We start from the raw sequence: 18,629 nt of genomic DNA on the forward strand, positions 1-18,629 counted from the left end.
TGAGAAGGAACAAAAAATAAAAAAAAACGAAGTCATGTTTTGTTATTTTTTAAAGTGGTGACCATCTACAAATAATTCTGATTCAGACAAAGTATTTTCTGGTTGGAATTAAATTGAATTATATTATAACAATATAGCGCAACAATAAAGAGAAATTGATGAACCAGAATTAAATAATGATTTTGCAGAAAGAAAGTTATCGATTACAAAGAAATGATAACATATTAGATTTAAAAATATCTTGTTTAATTTATTATGAAAAGTTTGCTATAAATTAACTTACAGAGAAATTGATTTTTACACTTTCACATTTTTAGCAAAAAAGTCAGGTCATATCTCCTGACCTTTTTCACAAAAGATGACATGCAATGGAAATCTATAAATGGATAAACTGTCAGCCATAGTCTAATCATAATTTACTAGCAGTGTGGGGGAGGGGAGGGAAGTGGTCCCTGGCTTTGCCCAGTCGTAAAACACACTTAAATATGATATTTTAGTTTGTTCAAATTTTGTATATATTATTATAGAGTTGTGATTTCAAAAGTAATAAAAAAAAGTATTTGGGTGCCATCAGCTAGAATTGAAACCAAAACTGTACCATTCAAAGCTGGTGACGTTACCACTGTACCAATGTCACACGCATATGAACTGATTAAAAATTAAAAATAAATCAAGATGAATATACAAAATGCGTAACAATTTTTAAAATTTTTACCCGTTTTTGACCCATTAAAACCTATTTTAACCAATTAAAAACCCATAAAAGAACAGTCCATAAAAAATCCAACCATTTGAGGCCCCCAGTGTCGCTCTGCAACTTTTAGTTTCAGAAAAAATAGAGTTTCAAAATATAGCCTTTTATATATTAAATTTACATATGAATGAGTTTCGAACATCATTTAAGTTCAATTCTATGAAAAAAATCCAAGGTAACTAAAAACAATTCTGGGATAAACAGAAAGACTGGTGTAACGGAGTTTATCTTCGACAATATTCATGACATGAACTAGTATTTGGATACAGTCTAAAGATAATATTTTTTTTTTATTTTTTTATTTCACTGTTTTTTTGCAGGGCAATACTGAGCATTTCTCTTGGTACAGTATAAATCAGAAGTCTCAAACTGAGACATAAAAGAGCAAACAGATGATGAGCAAAGGAAAAGCAGTGGATCAGACGAATGCAACATCACAATTATTAGTGATGGAGATGGCATCATCTAATGACGAAAATAGATTTCACTTATTGGATACAGCAAGTTCAATATTGCAAAAGAGAGGAAGAGACAAATTTAAAATTTTGGAAAAATAATTGTCACAAAAATGAACTGCAGGTCAACTGTACATGACTTGCGGCATCCTGTGTTTTAAAATCAGTAAACACCTAAATTAATTTATGCATAAATTGGTAAAATATCAAGAAAAGCCAATTCTATGAAAAAAAATCCAATTTCATCAAACAAAATGTGTATGCACATATTTGTGCAGATCCGTCACCATCACGGAGTTTAAGGTGGTGCAAGATCACTTTGACGTTGAAAAAGTATGAACCCACGTCTTCTAGTTATCAATGAAGTTGTGAGGACACTCGTTTTAAAAATGGAAAACTTTCACCATTTTTTCTCCATTTATCTCATGGATTATCACCAGGAGAAAGGTGCGGCCAGAAATTGTGCAACCCTTGCTTCAGTATGAATACATTTTGGAAACAACTTTCAGAGGGCATCCATCGTCTTCAAGAACAGAATGCAAGCCAGCCAAGTTTCATACTCTAATCACAAATAAACAGTAATATCAGACCTTTACCGTAAAACTTTAATAACTTTCTAATCGACACACTTCAAGATTACTGATTTCCAATACTTAACAAGTAAACCATTTGTGGTGATTAAAAAAAAAAAACAAAAACAAAAAAAAACGGTAAATTTTCTATCATGACACTTTGCAATTCCAAAGTAAATTGTGGACAGGAGTAATTTCTGGCTGGAAGTAAACCTTAAACGCAAGAAATCAAATATTAAGTTTTTTTTGCGTGATCGAAGATCAAAGAATGAAAATCTCAAAGTATCATACATTGCTTTGGTTATATAAAAAAATATATAATAAATTATATAAAATTATAATATATATAATAATAAATTATATAAAATCATAATAGGGTGGTGATCTCTTCTGTTCTCTACAGCCAGTTTCTCACAGAAGTGATGTTGCTAGTCTTTCCCTATTCTGTTACTTCTATAGAAGGTGCTCGACTGAGCTACAATCTGATTCCTCCTTGTAGAACATTCATAAGAACTTATCTTACTACAACAATAAAAAAAAAAATAAATAAAAAACACTTTTTTCCTTTGTGTACCAGGCAAAATTTTTATGAACAGCTTTTTCACCTGTGGAACACATTGCTGCAGGACTACTCTCCTGCAGATTACAACAGGGTTGTCTTAAAATCCAGTCTGAACAGATTCAGATCATTCTCACAATTACTCAAATAATCCTCAACCCTCTCATGAGGTTCTTCATCTATCAACTAGTAATCATTCTATCATTAACTTTTATCCTTAAACTAGCGGGGGGTATCCGGCGATGCCTGGGTGTTTTTGAGGTAAATCAAAACTCCAGGGGGGGGGGAGTAAAATAATAAAAAAAAATGTTTTGGTAGGTGAGTATGAGGATCGAACCCGTACCCTTGAGTTGGAAATTAGTGTGTGAAAAGAAAAAAAAAAAAAAAAAAAAAAAAAAAAAATGTGCGATGTTAACCATTGGGCCATCCCGACATACAACGTAGACAGGTTTGAATTTATTTATTTAACTATAAAAAGAGGCGTGCGCAATAAAAGTTAAATCTGCTGCTTCCATTTGACCTAATTAAGACGGTCAAATAGAAGTCACGCAGCGTTTGGGTTTGTTTACCCAAATTTGACTGTTTTTTTCCCCCCAACAGATGTTGGGGAGGGGAAAGCAGCTCCCAATTGTCCAGATTGAATAGCAATTGTATGATATACAAGATTGATCAAAGCTGACTGCTTCTGGACGTTTCCCGGCGTGATGCCGAGAAACCTTACTTAGCTTTGAATTAGTTTCGCTTTTTATATGAAAAAGCCGAATCAACATGTAAGAAGCCAAAATAGCAATAATTTTGTAAAAGTCGACGCGAATAAATCTATATGCTACACGCGTTCCCAAATCGTAGATATTATTATATAGGGGATATATAAACAGTTCTAAGCAATAGTAACCCCCCCCCCCCCGGGGAGTGCGTGCGAAAGAAGACTTTGCAAGACATACATGAAATGGTCACACACATTTTACCTTTTATATATATAGATGGCGTTCGACCTTGATAAATGATGACCCTTTAGCAGTGGGGGGGGGGGAGAAAACAAAAGAAAGTTTGTATTTGTTCAGTTATACTTTATTCTTTTTCTTTCATAAAAACTTTTGTTGATTTTTGGAAATTTAAAATTTTTATTCACTCCCAAACAAGGCATATTGCCACTGAAATATAAGTTGCTATTATGATAAAAGTCAGATTTTTTTTTTTATTTGAAGATGGAGTGTCATCTGGGATGGAGAGTTGAGCATCAGGATGTTTGTTCACATTACATTTAAAATTCTGCATATTTGTATGATTGAGGAGAAAACTAAGAGCAAGGAAGGAATTCCAAAGATAAACAGTTTGTAAAAAATTATTAGAGTAGAAAATCTTCCAGCATCTAAGGAATCCCTGCAGTGAACGGGTGGGATTTTGCTGCTAACTGTGTAGGTTGGAGTATTTATGTTTGGTGGGGTGCAGCAAGTTCGTCAGAGTACATTCTGTGGACATACTTGTAAAACAATGACAAAGCTGCAACTGTCACAGAGGCTAAAGTTTAGCAGACAGTGTAAGACCTATTCGATTAGGGATTTGTTTTTGTACTCTGTTCAAGGAGAGTGGACCAGTTCAGATGTGGCAACAATACTATGTACAGACAAAAGGTGACTATAGAGATATAGGATACTGGCATATGCAAGTTTTCTAGCCTGGTAAAGAGAGTCTACTTTCTTTACAAACTTGGTAACATCTATGTACTTATGTTGCTGGAGAATTTCAGTCCAAGGAGTTTGAATATTAGTCTCTTAAAAAGGATGCTCACTCGGTGGTTAAACAGGGCTCTACGGACAAATTTATCTTTAGTTAACCTTTGATAACTAAATATTTTTGTTTACTTAGAATATGACATCTTTGTTCTGTGACAAGTATGTACATTATAAAGACTTTTCTGTATTTTTTTTTTAAATGAGAAGTGTCTGTAATTCTAAATATGCATAAAATTTTATGTTGAAACTTGAAGTTAAAACATTCAAATTTATTCAGATGTTTCTTTTTTTTTTTTTTTTTTAACAGCCTTTGTTAAAATAAAAACATAGTTTATTGTTCTATTAAATTCTTATTCTTTAAATAATTTGACTTTACTCATTTTATTGAAAAAATTAAAGTTGAAAAGACATTTTTTTACTCAGAAATGAGCTTTGGAAGATTGTTGGTGAAAAAAAAGAAAAAGAAAAAAAGAAAAGCATTTTATTATTTTTAGTTGCCACTTGAAAAAAATCATTCACAAATGCAACTGTTTCACTTGCAATGTAAAGCCCTGTTAAATCTAATTTATAAAACTCACTATTATGGGTCTTTAGCCACTTAAAATAGTTTTTAAGGGGTCAAAAACGGGGGGTCAAAATTGAAAAAAATCGTTATACAATTTTATACATTCATCTTAGTTTATTTTTAATCAGTTCATATGCGTGTCATGTTGGTACAATGGTAACGTCACCAGCTTTGAATGCTACAGTTTTGTTTTCAATTTCGATTCTAGCTGATGGTACCAAATACTTTTTTTATTATTATTACTTTTGAAATGACGACTATAATAATATATACAAAATCTGGACAAATTAAAATATCACATACCCACCTCGCTAGTTAATTATAAAAAAAAACAAAATGTATAATGTACAGTGTGGTCTGACGGTCTTGTCACCGCTACAACTTTAGAACATAACATTAGAAGAACAATCACGACTAAGGAGTACAAAAACATTTTTAAAATATCACGAAGATCATGACGTCGCATCACCGTGCCACAAAAAATAATGACCTTCATGTTAACCATTAGGATGTGTGACAGTATCAATGAAAATGAATAAACTTAATCCATTGGATGTTATTTTCTATGATCGAATTATTTCCTCTTCTCGTGTTCTCGTATTATTTTATTGCTCTTGAATAAACTAAACCCAAAGACGTGTTTTGTATTGCTGTATTACTCGTTCTTTTATTGTTGCTGCTTTGCGATGAAAATGTAAGAGTTTTTTAAATTAGTAATCGTTGTTTTAGTAAAGCACTACTTTTTAAAAAATGTGTGCACGAAGACAGTGAATCGGCTAAGGACACTAATGGTAAATTCAATATGCAAATGATTTGAAAGCGATTAACATAAATAAACGTTAATTTTAGCATACTAAACAGTTTGAAATTTGGCTCGTTGGAATGTGTACTTAGAATCTCGTAAAGAAGCAAAGACTTTTGTGCTTACAAACTAATGATAGAAAAAAGACTTGGATTTCAACGACCATTACAATCGAAGTGTTATAGCAGATTTAACGGCATATCAACCCAAAGAACATTAACATCTTACAGTTAATATGATCCTGACAAAAGCCTGTGCAAGATGAACATTAATACATGTAATTTATTAGAATACTCTTCTCATCTTGGATTTTATTATCATAATGTTTTGGTAGATGTAATCTCTGACCTACCTTTGTCGGAAAAGTCTTGCTGAGCTCAAGAATTTGTATAGAATTTCAAACGTAATCCTATATTCATGGCTGACAGAGAGAGAGAGAGAGAGCTACTTTTATGCATTAAATAAAGGGTTCAGTACAAAATTACGTACAGATTCTCCAAATTTGGCAAAAATTCCCAAACTTAATCAACAAGGTGTTGCAGAAGTTGTGCATCATTTTAATTTTCAAAACTTTTAAAATCTGATTAAAAAAAAAGAATTTAAGCGATCAAGCGAAGCCCACTGTATGTTTGCAAACAAACTGACAGTTTGAGCCCTGTGCGACGGGCAAATGCTAATTTAATAGGCATTTGAGGAGAAATATTTATGGGCACTGATTCTTGGTCTAGTGGTTAGAGCTGCCGACTGTCGATGGTTGTAGGTTCAATCCACGGCTGGGAAAGGTGTATGTCTAGCCACACTGAGGAGTTGTGATACAACAAAACAGTACTGCATGTAGATGACTATATATATGAATATGTTAAAAAGAAATCAATAAGATTTACAACGACTAAAATACAAATTATCAAACTATACATTAATAATTTTGAAGATGGACGATGGTTTCATTGACATGGATGGCCTTTTACCGTTTTGAAAAGACCTTTAGAATTCGTTTCAAATCTTTAGCATTTTACAAAAATGAGGGGCATCCAAAAAAAAATTAAAGAGGACAGCAAAAGAATATACCTCTCATGTGACCCTGATAAACCTAGACTTAAGTAAATGCCTACTTTGAGAGTTTTGTCATATCTTTTGCTAAAAATTATCAAACTTTGATATCAATAACTAATGGTAAATATGCACAAACACTAAAGACAGACTTTTGCTTACTTTGGTAAGCGGGAAGTGACGGTGGTCTAATGGTTAATGACCCACACTGAGTGTCCCAAGTTCGAATTTAGTTTGTTCCCCTTTCACTTGGAATGCTGGCAACCTTCACATAGATATTAGGGGTTATGGGAGGGACTTTAGAGAAAGAATTTTGACTAGAAAAATGCCAACAATTGAATTTTTGAGTTCGTACAAATAATGATCAGGATATGTGCAAGTTTTAAACTAATTGTTTTTTTATATTTAAAAGTTTTAAACTAATTGTTTTTTCTATATTTAAAAGTCCTCAGGTTTATAATGAAATTAAATCATTTCTATGAGCTGTAAGATTTATAAACAATTTATAAAAATTATTTTAATTAGAAAAACAAAACATACAAATTAAGTGGTTCAGTAAGTGGAAATCAGGTCCTTTGTGTTTGAACCCATTTAATTTTTAAGTAGCACTAAAAACAGAAAATGCCGTCAAAAGGGGAGGTGCAGAGTATATGAAACTTGGTCCTCAATGAAACACTACTTTGCAAGACCGGAAGTGAACATTTCTAATCACAAACTTCAATGGTAACAAAACAATGCAGACTAATAGACTTTTCTTTCAAGTTTGTTCTTCTGACCTTGAAAGATATTCAGTCTATGTGAAAGGGGGGATAGGTTAGCAAAGTTAACATTGAACAAGAGTGACAGACCAAATTGCCCACACATATTTTAGGGACTCTCTTTGGAACGTTTGCGAAATTCGAAAAAACAAAAAGGGCAAATATTGGCTGGTTGTCACTTATTAAATTACAGGAATAGTAGAAGAAACCCGAATATTATTTTAGTTAGTCCAACAAAAATTTAAGTGAGAAACAAAAAAAATAAAACATGTTTTTAAAAAAGTTGTATCAAACAATTTTCAAAAGTTGCACAAACATTATTCATTTTGGATAATTTGCAGATTTTCTTTTAGAGTTAGCGCAGGCAGGGTCGGGGGTCGGTGTTCATGTTTAAATTAATTAATCACGAGGAAACTTTCCTTCTTTGCAGAAATCGTATTCTCCAAAAACTGAAAGTTAATGCCTGCTACTCGAATCTTTCAGCATCTTCTATCTGTTAACATTATAAACAGCCGGAAGATTCTGAACAAAAAGTTGGTTTTGTTAGATTCAAAAACTACATCAGTATTTAATTGTAATATTTCAGTGTCTTCTGCCCATTTTCGAATTTTTTTGATTTTAATAAAAATAAAATGAAATGAACGAATAATTGGACTTCAGATAAATTTCAGAGTATTTTCCTTTTCAACTATGAATAACGCTAATTCTGTCCTTCGGTAACGCTCTAGAGTTTTAATGTGCCCGACGGCTTTGGAGACAACAAAACGTAAAAAGGTCATATATAACAAATAAATGTTGTCAAAGACAAGATAAGATACTCTTCTACCTAGCTGGATATGTCTTACATATTGTAACTTATTTTGCATCGTTTATTCAATTTAAAACATAAGTAGTGTTGAGTCTTAAGTTAGAGCAAAGAGAAAATAGCTGACACGAGAGTCATTCGGATGGTTTCGATAACACTAGGCAGCAAATTTTACTTTTTGAATGTTGTCTAGATTTCTACAACTGATTTAGGGTATTGTTGCACTGCTGAATCAGGAAATGACATCCGTTTCTCTCCATCAGGTCAGATTTTGTGCTAAGTTGATTTGCAAAAAAAAAAAAAAAAAAAAAAAAAAAAAAAAAAAAAATCAGATCTTGTGATAAAATCGGTTACATTTTTGTGGCATTATCAGCTAATTTTTTTTTAACAGGTATCATCCTAAATATGTTGTTATGAGGAAAAAATGTTTTGCCAGCAACATATATTGATTACCTGATAGAAACATTGATTACTGTAAACTGAACGCGATGCGCCTTAATAAATGCAAGTACACATAAATTGCATGTTGCTTCACTATTGTTCAAACTTCCAGGCTTGAAATTCTGTTTCATGGAACTTCTGGAATGCTCATCAGATTCTAGCAGTAATCAGGCATCAAGACTGCATTACAGCGACCCTGATACCTGGTCTCCATCTCTTTCAGGTCCTGATGAAATTTCTTCCCCTGGTTCTCAGAAAATCGGTCCATATGTGAAAATAGTGCATCTTGATACTGATGATGCAGCCCAAGTTTCTGAAAGCAGTCAGCATCTTGTTGACAAGTTCTGCATCGTTTCTGGCCTTATTGTTGGCATGAAAGTTTTTTACTAACAGAACAAAAGTCTTCCACACTTCATCGTTTCTAAACTCTGATGAGCAGCAGGATCTGACGATAGTCAAAAAACATCAGCTTTCAACTTCTCCATGGTCAATACTAGAAAAGCCTGGTACAAGTAAGTCAAGCAGTCACCATCTTTGTCCAGAGCCTTATTGAACTGCTTGATTAAGCGGAGTTTGATGTGCAGGGGTGGGAAAAGTATTCTGCTTCTGTCCACCAGAGGGTCATTGATGACGTTCCTTTTTTTATTTTTTTGTTTGCAAGGCATCAATTCCTCTCACACAGACCAGTCCTTCATGTATGCTGAGTATCAACTTTTGGAAGATTGAGGTTTTATGACTTCAAACTCATCTCTTTTCGACATAATCACTCAAAACTATCAGACCTGAATACTTCTTGTCATTAAAATAATCATTTCCAATCAAAAAATGGCATTCTACTCCCACCATCTTCTGAAATGCTCCACACATGCATACATGTGAACAAAAACATAAAAAGCAACATGTGGCCATAACTCAAAAACTTGACCGGATTGAGTAAAACCAATGTGATTTTTGGATTCAGTGCATCAGACTTGTCCTAAATCAGCTAAAAAAACAAAAAAAAAAAACAAAAAAAAACCCTCAAATTTGTTGTTGACCAGTGAATCATTCAAAAACCGAAAATTAAACAAGATACTCAGAAACTAACCCAACAAATGTCACAGCGACATTTTTTTTTATCAAGTAATCGTTTTGTTGTCTAGACTGCAAAATGCCCATAAAATTATAGGCTTAAATTGCAAAAAGATTCATTCCTTTCCTTTATTAATATCTCGTCTTCGACTACAGCATAAGAGTTCATAATATTCGTATTATTCTGAAGTACAAAAACTGTCTTGTGGTGGAATTCTAAATACGATATTAAACGTCTACGTAAAATTTAGAAATCACCACAAGTCGTAAGTGCATTTCCGAATGGTATGAAAATAAAGAACAATCTTGGCCTTCGGGACAAGATCAAAGTGTAGTATCTGTTCCGGCAGATACTGCAAGCTATGACTAGCAAAGACCAGATGTGGGGGCAACCCCACATGTCTGACCTTTAACCAGCTCCAATTTCCCACCTCTCGGGAGCTGGTCCCCTTTTCCCCTTCCCCCTCCCTTCACTCCTCACATTAAAAATCGGCCTTGTGCCTAATTTGCTCGGTGGGGGAGCAAATAAATACCATCTGTTCTTCAGATGCTCCACTTCAATTTCTTGTTCTCTTTCAGTGGAGGAGAAATCCTTCACGACTGAGACAATTTTTATTTTTGTTCCTTTTCTCCATGTTAAAAAACGACCCTGGTGTCTAACTCTGTCCCGTGGGGAGGCATTGTAAATAGGAACATCAACTTCTTAATGAGCAAATTTAAGTGCCAACAGATGCAGCAATAAAAGATGAAGTTTCTTTAGAGAAAAAAAAAAAAAGAAAGGTAAATTGAAGAAAGGATGGCCGGAAGACGACATTAAGAGTTTCGTGTCGAACGGTTCAGCTGTTCAGTCAGAAAACGGGGTAAACAAAAAGGATTGGAAGTTCTCAACGAAAGAAAATGGTTTTGTTGGACGAATACTTATCTCTCCCACAGTGGGAAATGTGACAAAAGGGTCGGAAAGTGGGATTGAAGAGTCAGCGCACACAAAAATAAATAATTTTTTTTTAAAATGCTTGGACAGCCGACAGCCCTGTCGGCATTCCTCGGGCGATTAACAATAAACTAACACCATCTCAAAGAGAAAATTCAAAGCCTGGGAGAGTGAACCTTATAGAAAAGATGATGACATGCTGAACATATTGGCGTTAAAACCAATATTGCATATGGAATTACTAAAAAAAAAAAAAAAAAAAAAAAAAAAAATGTCTAATTTTGCTAATATTTTCAAAAGGGATTCATGATTAATTGAATTTTGAAAGATCTTTATATGTTAATTGATATATTGAGAAAACTCCCTTTTTTAATCGATCGATCATGTCGGCATAGTGGAAAAACCGATTATCGTACTAATTTAAAGTTTTTTTTGTTTTTTTTTAACCTAAATATGTAATAGTAAATTAACTTTAACGCAAATATATCATGATCTTTTTTTTTTTTAATATGAAATTTTGGGTCAATAAGCGCTCTAGAGTACCAACTAAAGACATCTTTCAACAGCTGATTTTTAGGGGTACTTAGGTCTGTTTTGAACAAATATCATATTTTAACATTGTCGCCAAGTAGTTTGTATGATATTAAGACCTTTATTATCCAATGTATTCCCTTATTGTTTTTAATGTATGCGCGCACAAACAAACATGGCTACCGTGAAAACAACACGGATAATAAAATCATAATATCATAAAAACTACTCTTCGGCGGTAATTTTAAATGTGATATTCGTTCAAAACAAACCCGAATAAAGGTAAGTCTTTAGTTGATGATCTAGCGCACATTGACCAAATTTTTTTTAATCCAGAGCATTTTATCTTTCTGAAAATAATAAAATAATCGAACTATACGTTTGAGCGTTTAAAAATGACAAGAAAACTTATGGATATCCTAATCAGTTGAAAATATTAGTAACCAAAAACTCCGGAAAATTATCGATTAGAATTTTAATTTAGCATTCAGGGTCCACGAACTCCGAACGACAAGACCGTGTGACGTGTTTATATTAGAAACGAAAAATAATAATTAACTTTTTGGGTTTGTATTACTGTACACATAGATTCGAAAAAGTTGTCAAAAAACAAATATATAACAAATAAATGTTATCAAAAGCAAGATAAGTTACTTTTCTACCAAACTGGATATATTTTTCGTGTTTTTATTCAATGTAACATGTTTATTCAGCTCGAAAAACATACAGTGTTTACCGATGTATTGGAAAATTCAAGATGGCGTCTGATTCTCTCTTTAACACAGTAAGTTTGAGAAAAGATGTTATAAATAAAAACCCAGATAAAATACTGTTAAAAACTCGCTCAATATATGTTACCGTGACATAGGTTGACATATATTCGCCGGGTTTTTAATAGTATTTTGTATAGTTTTTATTTATAACACCTTTTCCCAAACTTATCGTGTTAAAGAGAGAATCAGACGCCATCTTGAATTTTCCAATACATCGGTAAACACTGTATGTTTTTCGAGCTGAATAAATATGTTATTGTTAATGTTACATTGAATAAAAACACGAAAAATATATCCAGTTTGGTAGAAAAGTAACTTATCTTGCCTTTGATAACAGTTATTTGTTATATATTTGTTTTTGACAACTTTTTCGAATCTATGTGTACAGTAATACAAACCCAACTTTTTTTTTAATTAAAATTCTACTCGATAATTTTCCGCAATTTTCGTGTACTTTCAACTGATAGGTAATATCCACAAGTTTTCCTATTTTATTTTGAACCGTCATATTTCACATGTATCTCAATATAAATAAGCACCCACGTTTGTATAAAAAGAATTCAACGTATTTTTGAAAGCTATGGATATGCATTTTACGGACCGGGCTATTTTTTAGATGGATTTTTAAGTTAAATATATATATATTTTTTTTTTATTTACAGTATCTTGTTTATTAAATTGTTAGGTGAAAGCATAGATTAGTGAAAAGACCCGGTCCCCATGTTTTAGAATTGCTTTCTAGATATTTCAACACGGTCCGCAAACTGCGCAAGTACCAAACTACGCACAGAAGAAACACACACACACACACACACACACACACACACACACACACGAAATTAACCGCTACTTCGTTTCCCTTTTCTATTTGTGACTTTTCTCTTTCTAAAAGTGCGTAGTTCAGTTTAAACTATTTCAAAATACTGGAGGGGGGGGGGAACTATTGGAAAAGTTCCAAGAATTCTTTTTCTGCAATCAATACTTATAATTTCTCGAAATAAAATCAAGAATATTTATTCTTTGCTGAAAAGAATTGCATGCATTTGTTTGATAATCATTTGTTTCAGGTACTTTTACGCATTTGGGATTGGAATTTAGCAAAATCAACCGCAGAGGTTTCTTCTTTTTTTTTTTTTTTTTTGTGTGTGTTACTGTGTGAGTGTGTGTGGGGGGTACTTTCTCCACCCAGCTAAAATATATTTTAATCGGGTTTTTGACAGTTAAATTTAATTATTAAACTTTGCTCTAAATTATTTATGGAAGTAAACTAAATTATTAAACTAAATTATTTATGGAAGATTGTCATAAAATTACAATTTTGTCATTTAATTTTGTTTTAATCTCTTTATAAAATTATTTAATGTAAAAAGCTTCCAAACTTTTCATTGTTTATGATAATATCTGCAAAGAATTTTTGGTACTCATGCAATCATGCATGCATGCAGAGTGATTCGTACTGCTGAAATAATAACGTTTTGGCCTTTGGGCCAAGATCAAAGTGTAGTATTTGTTCTTCAGATGCGGCACTTCCATTTCTTGTTCTCTTTCAGTGGAGGAGAAATCCTTCACGACTGAGACAATTCTTATTTTTGTACCTTTTCTCCACGTTAAAAAACGACCCTGGTGTCTAACTCTGTCCCGTGGGGAGACATTGTAAATAGGTACAATTGAATAAAAAAAAAAAAAAAACTTTAATTAAACGCGGAAATACGATTAAAAAATAGCGTGGACGGATCATTTTCTGCATTAGCACCAAATTTTTAGGCTAGTTGTAATGACTTTCTATGCGACAGTTTAAAGGCTTGCAAATTCCTTTCATTTTTAAATAATTCACTTTTGGGGGTATTTTCATAGAATTACCCCCATCCCTGAACCAATTAGAATTAATAAGTTTAAAGAGGGGTGGAGGCAACTTTAAACAAAATATTAAAATAACGAGCAAAGCATTATAGCAGATTTTATTTCAGAAGTTAATTTTTTAATCAAACTTTTAAAACGCGATTTGTTACATTTCGATATTGATTGCATTGCTCTTTTATTTCATCAAAAGTAAATAAAAATAATGTGCAAGGTGAGAAATAGATACGAGAGAAGTTTGTCACGCAATTTCATGAATTTAGTTATTAAATCAGCTTAAATCTAAAAATTATTCAATTTAAAATTGTAGATTATCAGAGTCCAAATTGAAACAAAATTCATGGAAAAAAAAAAGCTATATACATTTATTTACAAAAAGTCCGAAACTATTAAACGCAAGAGGGGAGGGCAAATTATTTTTTTCTTTTGATAAAGAAAAGATCGCAATCTAATTTATTCCAAAAATGTACAGAGAATTGGTGGAGGGGGGGGGCTACACAAAAGACTCCAAGAACAAAACAGATTTCAGATTTGTGGTCGGTAAAGGCAGACAATTTTCGACTAAAAGACATTTGTCTTGTTACCAAACAAGAATTGGACAACATTTTATGTATTCATTCTTGAAGTAAAAATTCTGGTTCAGCTTGAAATTGACAAAAACAACAAAATCGCTTATAATGGCAGTTCGTGATGGTGCTAAGTTGTATGCAAACTTTGAAAGAAAAAGCTATCGCCGCAAAAAAAAAAAAAAAAAAAAAAAAAAAAAATAGGTTCCATTGCGAAAGTAACGAATCAGCGGAGAGGAAATCGCAGACATGAATCCATTTCCATTCCAAAGTTGGAAAAATAGAAAGTTTGGGAAATAAACAGAAAATAAGAACAGTATTTATTTTTTCTAAAAAAATCTTAAATATATTTAAAAAAAAAAAATTAATTAAAAATTTTTTTTAACAAGTACACACACGAAAAAGAAAAAAAAAAGTTAATTCATAATTCTTTGTTCTAATGAGACAGTATGAAAGGGGGTGGGGGCGATTTCAGTTTCGCGTTTTTATTTGTTTGTTTGTTTGTTTGTTTGTCCCCCCCTTCTTAGACTTCAGAAAAATAAAAATAAGATAAATAATAATCAAGCTACCCCCCTTAGTCAAATAAATTTACAATTAACAATTTATATTAACAAAAAACAAATATATATCTTCGTTTAAGATTATAAAGAAATAAATTGTTTGACTTTCTAAAAAGAGAATAATTTCAAAGACACGTACATGTCGACGATACACAAGACATAAATGGTAGATATAAACAGATTATTTACCGTAACCACGAGGAGAGGCAAGTCGTCGTAGCTGTCCCCATGTTTCGTTATTATTTTTTTTTTTCTAAACTTCTGCAAAAAGGTTCCCACGATCAAGTAATCACTAAGTATGGTAAGGATGGTATCAATGTTTGTTTTCCTTTCCCCCAATATCACGACGATATATAGGTGAGTTTGTTTGAGGAGGGTCGGGCCCTTCCTTCATCTACCCCGATGGATCATGAGAGACCCGAGGTCACACAACGAAAAAACAAAAACAAAAAAAAACAAAACTACTACAACTTCTATAGTAGAATTGCGTAAGTAGTAGTCAAAGTAGTAAAAAGGTATTTTCGGATACAACTACTATTACTACTACTACTACTACTACCACCACCACCACTACCACCACCACAACTCATATGGACAAGTTTGGAGTCATTTTTATTATTTTTTTTTAACTAAATGGTTTCTTTTATAGGGGCTTTTAGAAAAACAACTGTTAAATGTAACTTTCAAATCATTTGTCCTGTTTACCCGCAAAAAAGTTACTTCTTGTCCCCACGGGCCCACGGTGTCAATGGAAAAAAAAAAAAAATCAGGATTTTTTTTTTTTTTTCAATATTACACAACACTCTGGAAATACAAAAAAAAAAAAGAATAATTAATAAAGTATTTTAGACTTAAAGTTGGGGTTCACTTTACTATATAAATTTAAAGTAAAAATGATCACCCACTTCTGGACCACAAGGTCATCTTCACCGTATTTTTAGCAGACCCCCCCCCTCCACACGCACACACACACACACACACACACACTCCAATTCTTGTAATTTTTTCAGCTGGAGAAAAACTGTCTTCATTAACCTCAACCAACACTGCCCCCAAGTCTGGAATACCAATATGAAAATATACTTGTGCTTCTAAAAAGAAAATGGTAGACATTTTTAGAAATACAAGAAGAAAAAAATAGTTACTCGTTCTGTCCTATGTTTTGTAGTAAAGAACTGAGTGATCATTTTTAGGTGAAATTTATATATTAAAATGAGACTCCATTCTCAAGTCTGAAATATTATCTTGGCAGCAGTATCAGAATTTTTTGTGAAAATAGCGAATAATTCCACCCCATCTTTCCAAGCTTATAACTCCTCGAAAAATGCAATTCAAGCCCTAATTTTTTTTTTCAATTAAAGGAGCAAGGACCAAGATTTCATTAAAAAAAAAAAAAAAAAAAAAAAAACGTGTTTTTTTTTTTAAAAAGGTTTTAAACTTCGGACTTTACAGGTAAAATTCGACGAGAACACGATGTCCGTTTTTTTTTAAATTTGAATATATTATGTATTGACCTTTTCTCTTCAATTTGTGAGTAAATAATTATGTACTTATCCGAGTCGAAATTAATTATTTTTAGACATTTACAAAATTGGAGGCGTGAATTATTCGACCCCCTGTCTTTCCAAGCTTATAACTCCTCGAAAAATGTAATTCAAGCCCTAATTTTTTTTTCAATTAAAGGAGCAAGGACCAAGGTTCCATTAAAAAAAAAAAAAAAGAAAAAAGAAAAAACAAATAACGTGGTTTAAAAAAAGGTTTTAAACTTCAAACTTTACAGGTAAAATTCTACAAGAACACGATGTCCGTTTTTTTTTAAATTTGAATATATTATGTATTGACCTTTTCTCTTCAATTTGTGAGTAAATAATTATGTACTTATCCGAGACTAAATTAAGTATTTTCTTTGTAATAGACACTGGGGGGGGGGGGGAACCGTGAATAAAAAAAAAAAAAACGTTTGTCTAAAATATTATATTCGGTTTATTGGAAAGAACATAAAATTTCACATTGACCCTGAAAATATCGTAAAAATAGAATCAATAGAAAAATTTTGATAGATTTTTAAAATTTAAAAATTTAAAAATATTGAGTTTAAAAATTGAAAAATATTGAGTTCGGAAAATTCATTACTGTTTAAAAAAAAAATAAAAATATTTTTATTACTTTTAAAACAACTGTAATAGTTTATTTTGGAAGTATAATCCATAAAGAAAATAAATAACCCACTTTTAACAGAGAAATTACGAGATTTTTATATTGTATTCGCAGTTTCGTGTTAGGGGTGTCAAAAATTCCTACAAAAATTCTGATACTGCTCAGAACGAAATTTCGGAAATCGTAAAACTGAATTTTACATGAAAACAATATCTACGTATTCCTCGTATTTTTATATCCAAAAATTACAAAAATCGATAAGGTAGAAAATTATTTATTAAAATAAATAAAATTTGAAGAAAACGATCGCATTTGCTTATGTAAGACACAGGAGAGTTTAAAAGGGAGCTTATTTTCCATTTCGTTATTTTATAAAACAAGATGGCCGCAATTTTTTCATCTGCTAACACAATTAAGGTTTTTTTTTTTTTAATAATTCAGTAATATTCAGGTAATTTCGACTGCATAATTTGGAAACTACCATTATAATTTATTAGAATTGACAAAAAATATCAGTAGAAACCATTGTTTTTTGTTTTTACCTGAAAACTCCATTTATTGACTACAAAATTTCGTTCTGATAGTGTAGAAGCGCCTATTATTTTTTTTTTGTTGTTGTTGATAGCGTAGGCAACATTTTGCTTTAAATAAATCACCTTTAAACTTTAATAAAACCGTTGTTTTTTTTACATGATTTGATAAAAAATTTTACATTACCAGTTTGATATCGAAACCGAAAGCAAAACCAAAAGACGTAGTTACATCACGCTCATTAGTTTTTATTCTTTTAATACGAACGTCTGAATTTTTAATAATACGTCTTACATTGACTACTAAACAACTCTTCAGAGATTAATGGACTTTTCTAAAAAAAAAAAAAAAAAATTGCATAGAAGTTTATTATACGGAACGAAAAAAGAATTTGAAGATAAAAATCCCTCCAGAAGTGACTTGAAGTCTTTTTTACTTTCAGTTTTCGTTTGAATCATTTTTTTTTTAAAGTAAATTTTATTGTTACAATATCAGTTGGCAATTCAATTTTTAAAACTATAACTTTGTTGCCGTTCTTGAAAGCAGCAGCGAATGTTGTTTTTATGTATCAACAATCGATTAGACAAGCTCAAATCAGTAGTTTTTTTTCAACTAATCACATCAGAAGAGGCATCACTTCTAAATTTCGCGCAAAGTATAAAAACCCAAACACAACAGGTTTTTTTTTTTCTTTATTCCGACTGCAAAGCAAAGGGGGTAAGAAAATAAAAACATGCAGTGTAAATAAACATAAAATCATCTCCTATCCACCTACTCCTCCCTCTGATTTTACATCTTAATTTTTTTTCTCTCCTCAGATTAGCTTACACGCTTTATTGTATAAAATGTTGAGTTCTGTTCAATAAAGTTCATTTTTACCAAATAAATATGGTCGAACGAATCAATTGATATATTTTGATTCAGTTTTAATTTGTTTTGTACCATTATTTCTACCATCATGCTGCCTTGCTTATACATTATTCAATAAACTGATTTTCCATTTTGTCTGATTTTTTTTATTTTATATTTATTATTGTACAATTTTCTTTATTTATACGAATTTTATTGGCTACATACGTGCATACATGTTTCAGCTGTGATTTATTTCAAACTCACATGTCATTAGGCCATTAATTTTAATGGCCTGATGATGCA

The 18,629-nt window shown here is 31.8% G+C and overlaps 1 protein-coding gene across 5 annotated transcripts in view; it reads right to left on the reverse strand.

The window, feature by feature from the left end:
* LOC145249463 (MOB kinase activator 1B) overlaps positions 1-18,629 on the reverse strand; it is a 155,115-nt gene that overhangs the window by 118,734 nt on the left and 17,752 nt on the right. Inside the window, exon 1 of one of the 5 annotated variants that reach the window (XM_080111032.1) lies at positions 14,976-15,337. The exons of 3 other annotated variants lie outside the window; for them this stretch is intronic. In XM_080111032.1, the coding sequence (XP_079967158.1) occupies positions 14,976-15,016 (41 nt within the window). In that variant the 5' untranslated portion in view covers positions 15,017-15,337. Of the gene's footprint in view, positions 1-14,975; positions 15,338-18,629 lie in introns of those variants that run through there. One more of the 5 variants, XM_080111030.1, reaches the window with a different exon arrangement.

The sequence above is a fragment of the Euprymna scolopes genome, chromosome 28 (genome assembly GCF_053919585.1).
Source record: "Euprymna scolopes isolate OS-2025 chromosome 28, ASM5391958v1, whole genome shotgun sequence".
Taxonomy (NCBI): domain Eukaryota; kingdom Metazoa; phylum Mollusca; class Cephalopoda; order Sepiida; family Sepiolidae; genus Euprymna; species Euprymna scolopes.